The sequence below is a fragment of the Salvelinus sp. IW2-2015 genome, linkage group LG3, assembly GCF_002910315.2.
Source record: "Salvelinus sp. IW2-2015 linkage group LG3, ASM291031v2, whole genome shotgun sequence".
NCBI lineage: Eukaryota > Metazoa > Chordata > Actinopteri > Salmoniformes > Salmonidae > Salvelinus > Salvelinus sp. IW2-2015.
This window is the reverse complement of record NC_036840.1, coordinates 13231486-13241371: the sequence shown is the minus strand read 5'-3', so window position 1 is coordinate 13241371 and position 9886 is coordinate 13231486. Positions and strand designations below refer to the sequence as shown.

Below are 9886 nucleotides of genomic sequence, written 5' to 3'. Positions count from 1 at the left end.
TGGTCGAATTTCTGCAAAGAAACCACTACTAAAGGAAACCAATAATAAGAAGAGACTTGCTTGGGCCAAGAAACATGAGCAATGGACATTAGACCGGTGGAAATCTGTCCTTTCGTCTGATGAGTCCAAATTTGAGATTTTTGGTTCCAACTGCCATGTCGCAGAGTAGGTGAATGGATGATCTCTGCATGTGTGGTTCCCACCATGACGCATGGAGAAGGAGGTGTGATGTTGTGGGGGTGATTTGCTGGTGACACTGTCTGTGATTTATTTAGAATTCAAGGCACACTTAACCAGCATGGCTACCACAGCATTCTGCAGGGATACGCCATCCCATCTGGTTTGCACTTAGTGGGACTATAATTTTTTTTTCAACAGGACAATGACCCAACACACCTGCAGGCTGTGTAAGGGCTATTTGACCAAGAAGGAGAGTGATGGAGTGCTGCATCAGATGATCTGGACTCCACAATCACCCGACGTCAACCCAATTGAGATGGTTTGGGATGAGTTGGACCACAGAGTGAAGGGAAAGCAACCAACAAGTGCTCAGCATATGTGGGAACTCCTTCAAGACTGTTGGAAAAGCATTCCAGGTTGTCACGTCTACTCCCGCTCCTCCCCTCCGTCGTTCGACGTCGCCGGTTTACTAGCCACTGGTCCTGGCATTCATCATTACGTGCACCTGGCATTCATCATTACGCTCACCTGCTCTTCATCATGAGGCACACCTGGACTCAATCACTTCTCTGATTACCTCCCCTATATCTGTTACTCCCTTAGTCAATACTGCCTTGGGAATGGAACTTTGTGTTTCATGTCTGTACACTACTCGTGTTTCTTGTTTTGCTCCATTTTCCGTTTATTATTAAACTCACCACCTGCACTTGCTTCCCGAATCCCAGCGTCCACGTTACAGAATACTGCCTCACCAAATGGAAGCAGCAGGAAATGTCAGTTTGTCCCTGCCGGATAAATATGACGGAACCCCATCTAAATGCTGTGGCTTCCTACTCCAGTGCTCCCTCTATTTTGCGTATCAGATGGGAGCCCCCACCACAGAGAGGTCCAAGGTTGCCACGGTTATTTGTCTGCTGACTGGGCGGGCGTTGGAGCGGGCTATTCCAAAGAGGACTGCGCGAGGAGGTCCAGTCGGAACTGGCATGTTGTGACGACAGCCTCTCCTTGGACGCACTCATCGCGATGGCCATCTGGTTGGATAATCTAATTCAGGAGCGTCGGTACCCACATCGCTTCTCTCCCTCCCTCAGTGAACACTCTGTAGCAGAGCCTGAAACTATGGAGGTAGCGGTCACACACCTCCCCGCGGGGGAGCGACGCAGACGGAGACAGCTGAGGCTCTGTCTCTATTGTGGTCAAGGGGGGCACCAGCTTCAGAGTGTCCGGTACGTCCCAATTCGGGATCCACAAGCCCAGAGGGACGGTCACGTGATCTTCAACCTCCTGGGGCAGGTGTGAGTATCCCATCTTCATCAGTTTCTGCTAAACCCTTTTAGTGTCGATCACACTAGCTGACTGTCCCTCATGTACTGTTTCTACAGTGCTAGTGGATTCCGGTGCCGCGGGGAACTTTATTGACCAGACCCTTGCCTCCTCTCTGAACATCCCCTCATACCCGCTCTCCGTTTCCGGTTCAAGCTCTTGATAAATCGTCCACTAGAATCCGGAACCATCACACACATCACCACACCACTCACCCTCATCGTTGAGTCCATTCATCAGGAAAACATCCCTTTCTTCATCACTAGTGCACCAGCTCACAAGATCATCCTCGACCTCCCATGTCTCCAACGCCATAACCCCACCATCTCATGGTCAAGGATGAGAATCACGGACTGGTCACCCGAATGCTGGAGGACCTGTTTTCCTGTTGCCTCTCGTGTCGTAGCCCCTGTGGTCTGGGACGTAGATGTGGACATTCGCCAGGCTCTGGAGAGGGAACCCGCTCCCACTACCTGTCCTCCTGAGCGCATCTACATTCCCATGGGGATAAGGGGGCGAATGTTGACCTGGGTACACACAGCTGTCGTCGCTGGACATCCTGATCACCCGTACTAAAAAAAGTATTGGTGGCCCACCTTGGCGCAGGACGTTACTCGCTACGTGAACTCCTGTTCTGTGTGTGCCGAAACTAAGTCTCCCGGCACGCTCCAGCAGGGAAGCTCCTTCCCCTTCCAGTGCCTCAGCGTCCCTGGTCTCATCTGTCCATTGACTTTGTTATCGATCTCCCGTCCTCTGACGGTTTCACCACCCTTCTGGTGGTTGTGGACAGATTTTCTAAAACATGCCAGTTTATTCCTGTCTCTGGTCTCCCTACCTTAATGGCCTTCCGGAGGACATTGTCTCCGACCGTGGCCCCTAATTCATGTCACGGGTATGGAGGGCTTTCATGGAGAATTTGGGGGTCACGGTCAGCCTCACTTCCGGGTACCGGCTTCAGTCCAACGGGCAGGTGGAGAGGATGAACCAGAAGCTGGGGAAGTTCCTGAGGAGTCACTGCCAGGACCGGCAGGGGAAGTGGGCCCAATTTCTTCCCTGAGCGGAATATGCACAGAATTCATTACGTCACTCCTCCACCGGGCTTACTCACTTCCAGTATGTCCGGGGTTGTTAGCTGGCCCTGGCTACATGGCCTCCAAGCCATACCAAGGCCCCTGCGGTGGACGAGTGATTCCGGCGCGCAGAGGAGGTTAGGAGTGATGCTCATGTGAGGATCCAGCGTGCCGTCCATCGCCAGAAGGAGCAGGCGGATCGCCACCTCAGTGTGGCGCCCGTGTTCCATCCTGGTGATCGTCTGGCTTTCCACCAGGAACCTCCCACTCAGCCTGCCCTGCAAGAAGCTGAGTCCCCGGTTTGTGGGGCCGTTCAAAGTTCTCCAGAGGGTTAACGAGGTGACTTATAGGTTACAGCTTCCCAGTGATTATCGTATCTCACCTTCATTTCATGTCTCCCTTCTGGTGGTTCCTGGTCCCCTGGCTGATGCTGTCCCCCACAACACCCACCCGCCCCCCCTGGACGTCCCGCCTATGCCGTCAGATCCCTACTGGACTCCCGACATTGTGGGGGTCGGCACCTGCACTTGCTTCCCGACTCCCAGCGTCCACATTACACCAAGCATCCACATTATACAGGGGAAGCTGGTTGAGAGAATGCCAAGAGTGTGCAAAGCTGTCAGCAAGGCAAAGGGTGGCTACTTTGAAGAATCTCAAATATAAAATATATTTGGATTTGTTTAACACTTTTTTGGTTACTACATGATTCCATGTGTGTTATTTCATAGTTTTGATGTCTTCACTATTATTCTACAATGTAGAAAATAGTGAAAATAAAGAAAAACCCTTGAATGAGTAGGTGTGTCCAAACTTTTGATTGGTACTGTATGTATGTCATTTCATCCCAGCAGCTAATTTTAAGAAGGGGATGTCTAAGATATATCTCGAGGAAGTACCAACGTCTTCCAGAGATGTGAATGAATCACAGAGCCAAGACCCTGAACCTGATTTTCTGACTCAGGTAATTGCAGGCAGCAGCATTACATCAGGTGTCTAATGCCACCTAGTGGCAGAATTGGAATAATTTCAGAGCTAAACAATGATGACGATAAAATACAGTACCATTTAGCAGACAGTTTTTCCAAAGCTACTACAGTCATGCGTGCAAACATTTTACATACTGGTGGTCTCGGAAATCGAGCCCACTATCCTGGCGTTGGAAGTACCATGCTCTACCAACTGAGCCACCGAGGACCTGATGAGAGAATGATAATAGGTAAAGGTAAGGGGAAATGTGTTCATACGGTGAAGGCTAGCCTGTTTCATTGTTACACCTGTATTCCAACAGGTTTCCAACTGCACTGATGTCAGCTCATGTAAGTTTCCACAGTATATTCAAAATCATCTGCTGTTCACCATCTGTCTGACACTGATAGTCTGAGTCCCAAATGGCACCCTATTCCCTATATAGTGCCAAATTAGGAATTTAATGAGGAATAATTGGGTGTCATTTGGGACGCAACCTGGTAGAAACTTACCTGCAGATCTGTCTTCAGCTTGTCCTGGAAACACTCATAATGGTCCTAAGGAATGCTGTGAATCATCGCCCAGTTACTCTCCAAGTGGAGGTTACTTTAGTTCAGACTCTGATGATGATGTAAGTAAACAACAATTAAAACTGTTTACATCATTTGGTTAATATACTGTAAGGGGATGCTTAGATTTTCCATAGATCCCATAGGCCTACCATTACTGACTTGGTAACACTTTACATTTAATTGCTCTTATAAGTCTGCGTAATTACTGTTTATAACATGTTGTTACATAGTAACTGCTTTGCATTTACATGGTAATATCAACATATTTCTTAGCCTGAGTCCCAGATCTGTTTGTGCTGTCTTGTCAACTCCATTGCTGTCACGTAGGTTGACAATGACAGCAATGGAGTTGACAAGACAGCACATACAAATCTGGGACTTAGGCTGCATATTTTCATACTAATCTTTAAATGTCACACTAGGAGGTGGAGGATTATCACCAGTGTCATCAGGATGGATCCTCACAGTCACACACAGTGAGGTCCTGTAGTGAAAAGTTCCCTGTCCTCAGCCAAGGCTCATCACATTGGAACACACAAAAACTGGGTCACCCTCAGTCTCAACCCAGACCTTACACCCCACCCACTAGGCCTCAATGCACAGGGAACTGTGGAAACGACCAGAGAGATCATAGAGACCAGAGAGCTTTGGAGAGCTTTGGCTACACTGAGAGACGGTCAGGCTGTGTAGTTACAGATGACAGTAACGGCCAGGTTAGGGTTATAAGTGATCAGTATGTCCCATATTGTCCTCTGTCTGAATCACAGTGCTCTGAGGTTCACCAACAAAAGATGGAAGCCACCGGAACACGAGAAACACAAACACGAGAAATGGGAACACAGACTGTCGCCAACATCACCTCGAAATGTCCAACATCGGACGTTTCAACTCAGTGCAGTTTTGGACTGGAGTGTAAAGAGAACAACCTCATGGACTCTGAATCCCACAAGTCTGCTTACAATGTAATACCGACCCCAACTACCAGAGGGCAGGCAAGTCACAGAGAAGAGTCTATGAGCCAACAGACACACAGAGCATTATCAGACAGATCCAGGAGGGAGGGAGAAGAGCAAACGCCCTGGAGAAAATCAACAGCCAGAGAGCTCAAGGCTGGACCTGGGCACCATCCATCAATCATCCCTTCTAACAAGTGTCGTAACACTAACACTGAGAGTAGAGTGTGTATTCAGAGACCCACTTCCTCTATACTAGATGATCTCATCACCAATGATGTAAAAGGTATAAATAGCAAATGTTTGATGTAATTAACAAATCAGTGTAGCCGATATAGACATATCTATGGCAGATGATCTCCAAATCAATGCAAACAACTTCATATGTGGTGTAATTTGTCATAATCGATTGAAAGTAAAGCTAGTGAATGCGTGTAACAAGCACACATTATACTGCAATTATATTTACTCTGATCTGGATATGTTGACATTCTTCCATACAGTTTGTTGCAGTTATTTTCTTACGGACCGAGATTCATGATGGTGTTATTTTTTTGTATTTTCAGTAGTATTTTGAAACTGGATGTTGCTCCCTAATGATGTTTTTCTCTCTTCCATCCAGACTTGAGAGATGAGCAGCTGCAGCATAGAGGACAAGGAGATGAAAGAGAGGTCCTGGACCCTGTTGAGAATGTTCCTCTTAGAGAAGACCTTCCAGATGACAAAGAGGAGAAACGGAGTGGGAGTGCAGAGGAGAGGGAGGAGGTCACTGCTGAGAGCGGAGTTAACAGGCTTTCAGAGGAGGTTGAGACACTTCAGGAAATAGCAGACATTCTGCTCATGCTGAAGCAGAGGAAAAAAGATTAGAGGTGGGAAGGACAGGAGAGGAGGGTATCCCTTTAAGAGTTGTGAACAAAACTAGCAACTACATTCCTTTACCACAGAATCTGTTTCTGCATATTTAAAGATTTATAACAATGTCCTTGGGATTCTACATTAAAACGAAAGCCAGACATTGCAAGATAATTCGTTTATTTTTTCCCAATACATATTTAAGTGTTCAAGATTCTCATGAATATATTTACTTTGATAGAATATAAATTCTAGCAAAACATTTACAGCAACAATAATTAAATGTATACTATACAGCACTGGATACATGTTTTTTAATCTTCACTAGTTCTTCATAAGCTAGAATAGAAACACTGCATTTAATTTGTTTTCACATAGAAAGAAATTGCGCCCGCTCACCATAAACACATTGGATGTCCCCATTTAGGAATTAAAGCAAAGAAGGCAATATAATAATAACACAATGGGTTGTCAAGGGGTTGTTGAGCATCTTTCCTAAAATCACAAAACATCAAATAACTTGTTTGACACTATCTCAAGTTTGTTACATGACGGCAATGTTGTCACCTCTGTGAAGGGGGTGTGCAATAAAGTGTTTTTTCTCTATAAAACGAACTGTGATAATAATAAAAAAGACATCTTCCAGTGAACCTCCAGTTTAGACTACCTATAGTATCCTCTCTTTTCTAATCACATTTCTAATCAAATACTCAAATATTGATAATAAATACTCAATAATCCAGTATTGACACTGATGTTCCAATGAACTGGCAAAACACATCTAGTGATCCTTTGAAATGCTGTCATTTCATTTCAGTCTAAAGAAAATCCTATTTGAATTCCCAATAGTAGCTATCTTGTTTTGTCACAGACAATAATACACAGACATATTCTCATCGACATTATGTTCACCACTTTAAACAAGAGTCTGCTACTCACAAATCTATGTGTACTCAAGTACTCAACTAAAAAGGTGTCACCTTACATAGTTTTATGATATATAAAACAACATTAGCAAGTACAGTACAGTACTCCTTGACCCTTTAGAACACGAGAACCCCAGCTATTTTACGTGAAGAGTATGCTTTGCAATTTGTACATAAGGCTGTGGAGGAAGACAACGTAAAATGGAGACAAAATAAGACATTCTTTCTGACATTGTTTTCCCAAAGAACAACTATGTGTGACATTAACTGACTAAACTGTCCATTTCAATGCATGGTTATTTTCTCTGAGAGACTGAGGTACAACCCAATGAATAGTCTGGTCTACATTTAGCAATAAAAACATTTGCAACTTCTGAAATCAAAAAAGGCTATCATCACACTGGCTGGCCATATAGTCAACTCCATACATTTCACTTCAGTATAGGCACCGGCATCATGGGTAAAATACATTGGAATAGGCCTCCCGGGTGGCGCAGTGGTCTAAGGCACTGCATCGCAGTGCTAGCTGTGCCACCAGAGACTCTAGGTTCGACTCTGGGTTCTGTCGCAGCCGGCCGGGACCGGGAGGTCCATGGGGCGACGCACAATTGGCCTAGCGTCGTCTGGGTTAGGGAGGGTTTGGCCGGTAGGGATATCCTTGTCTCATCGCCCAATGTGTACGGTGTTTCCTCCGACACATTGGTGCGGCTGGCTTCTGGGTTGGATGTGCGCTGTGTTAAGAAGCAGTGCGGCTTGGTTGGGTTGTGTTTCGGAGGACGCATGGCTCTCGACCTTCGTCTCTCCCGAGCCCATACGGGAGTTGTAGCGATGAGACAAGACAGTAACTACTAACAATTGGATACCACGAAATTGGGGAGAAAAAGGGTGTAAAAATAAAATACATTGGAATAAATAACATAATAATCCATAGGTTTACTAATAAGAAAACAAAGACAGGTCATGTGCTACTGTAGTTTATCAACCAACATGATAAAACAAATAGCAAAGCAAGACTCATCATAGACAGAGAACATGTTAGGTCCCAAATGGCATGCTATTCCCTTTATAGTGCACTACTTTTGACCAAGGCCCATAAGGCTCTGGTTAAAAGTAGTGCACTATATAGGGAATAGGGTGTCATTTGGGATGCAAAGCCCAGGTGTACTACTAGTGTCTGACACCCCATTTGTGATGCTACGGATAAGCTGAGACAATATTGTTTTGAGTTGTGTTTCATATAGAAAGGCATACTGGTATCAACACTATATATTACAATCCCTCTCTCTGATTTTAAAACTTGTAATATCATGGCAATTTTGGTGGACGTTTGGACTCCTACAATAAAGGTTTTGTTGTGAAGAGGTTTTATCTCTAATCATAGGGTTTTATGTGAGGGAAAAGGCAATAGTTTTGTTAATTGTATGGAAATTCATAATAATGCGACATATGAACAGTAAAATGGATGTCTAAATGCTGAGGATAAATATGAATGTAATGTATGCTTAATACTATTTACATGATGGTTTATAAATCAAAAAGAACACTTATCAAACTATAGAAGTAACTACAACATTACATTGGCAAAATCAAATGTGTAAGTAACTTGTGTTATAAATAGCTACCCTGTGTGTGAAGAAGATGCAGCAATGTAACCTACGTGACTGTGAGGCAAACCAGAGAACAGGACTCGGGGAGGTTGTAGCTCCCCGAGTCTGTATCAAGCTTCCTGTCCATGTAATATTATTAATTATGATCTAAAAGGCTAAACTAATCCTAAATCAAACACTCCTACTCTGAGACACTTGATACACACTTTCTGAGATGAGAGAACAAGGACCATATCCAAGGCCAAAGTTACAAACTAGACTGGGACCAGATCTGTTTGTGTTCTTCCCAACTCCATGGCTGTCATCATAAAGCCATTATTTGGCATGACAATGAGTTGGTATGAAAGCACAAACAGACTGACACTCAGGCTAGGGCTAATCCACGTCGGAGGCATCGTTATCAGAGAGGTGGTAGTTGCTCCCCTTCACCCTGATGTACTCCACCTGCCGGTCCTCGTCAGAGTCTGTGGCCCCGCAGGAGCACAGCTGGTTGTCGAACAGGGACTCAATCTCCTCCAGCCTCCGGCTCTTTGTCTCAGGCAGACAGCCGTAGATGAAGAAGAACCCAAGCAGAGCCAGGCTGGAGTAAAGGAAAAACACTCCTGGGAAATAACAATAACAACAACTACAAAATCAACAACACATCATCTGTCAGTCATTAATAGGGCCTACAGTTTTTCCATGACTACCGTACGTGACCAAGAAGGGCACAGAGGTTTTCCTGTACTAACAGCAAAGTTCAGTTCTAGGCTGCAACAGTGTATAATTCAGTATCTACTGCACATTATTAAATGACAGCAAGTAATCAAACATGATGAAACTACATTCATTACACATTGAGCCTATCATAAGATATCTCAAGTCTCTCTAGATTAATCAAATGTCCAACAAAGGTCAGATCCTGCTGTTCAGGTTGATTGATCAAGGATGTCCTGTAAGTGGGGTATTGATCAGTGACTACGGTTTGTACTGTAGTAGGTGAGGGACTGGGCCACGTGGATGAAGATGTGCCTGTGTTACCGTAGTAGGTGAGGTTCTGAGCCACATGGAGGAAGGTGAGGGAGACCAGGAAGTTAAACATCCAGTTGACTCCAGCTGAACAGGCGTTCCCTGTGCTCCGGGCCCACAGGGGGTAAATCTCAGAGTTGATTGTCCACGGCATTGGACCCATACCTGGAAGTGGAGGGATGACACAGGGCTTACGATAGCTCTACAGTACAGTAACTACCCCCCCCCCGCATGCAAACAATGCTGAATCAAGACGTATATACAGTAAGCACACAAATCAAACCTTTAAGCAAGTATACCAAATGACATCAATGCATGGTTAACGCCAAACTTGAAATGAGATCACATTTTCTAATAATGCATTTCTTTAGTTAGTAGTTGCCTCACAGTGAAAGTGAAATACAGCGTAAATTGAATCTCTACATAGAT

The 9886-nt window shown here is 44.9% G+C and overlaps 2 protein-coding genes across 2 annotated transcripts in view; one reads left to right on the top strand and one right to left on the bottom strand.

The window, feature by feature from the left end:
- Positions 1 to 3425: 3425 nt before the first annotated feature.
- Positions 3426 to 6114, top strand: LOC111951164 (uncharacterized). The gene is made up of 5 exons (XM_023969210.2): positions 3426 to 3534; positions 3862 to 3889; positions 4070 to 4170; positions 4534 to 5350; positions 5687 to 6114. Exons 1-5 carry the CDS (start codon positions 3442 to 3444, stop codon positions 5929 to 5931), a joined length of 1284 nt encoding a protein of 427 aa, XP_023824978.1. The 5' UTR covers positions 3426 to 3441; the 3' UTR covers positions 5932 to 6114.
- Positions 6115 to 8601: 2487 nt separating this feature from the next.
- The window catches only part of LOC111951156 (proton myo-inositol cotransporter), a 65435-nt gene continuing 64150 nt past the window's right edge, over positions 8602 to 9886 (bottom strand). Inside the window, exons 9-10 of the mRNA XM_023969196.2 lie at positions 9470 to 9622; positions 8602 to 9051 (exon numbers count right to left, since the gene is read on the bottom strand). Of these exons, the coding sequence (XP_023824964.1) occupies positions 8825 to 9051; positions 9470 to 9622 (380 nt within the window). The 3' untranslated portion in view covers positions 8602 to 8824. The remainder of the gene's footprint in view (positions 9052 to 9469; positions 9623 to 9886) is intronic.

What these genes read in the sequence shown, in the direction of transcription:
- LOC111951164 (XM_023969210.2), top strand. Translation starts at nt 3,442, where the DNA reads ATGTCTAAGATATATCTCGAGGAAGTACCAACGTCTTCCAGAGATGTG. An exon ending in CTGCACTGATGTCAGCTCAT is followed by an intron (nt 3,890 to 4,069) that starts GTAAGTTTCCAC and finishes ATCTGTCTTCAG; the next exon opens with CTTGTCCTGGAAACACTCAT. An exon ending in CATCACCAATGATGTAAAAG is followed by an intron (nt 5,351 to 5,686) that starts GTATAAATAGCA and finishes TCTTCCATCCAG; the next exon opens with ACTTGAGAGATGAGCAGCTG.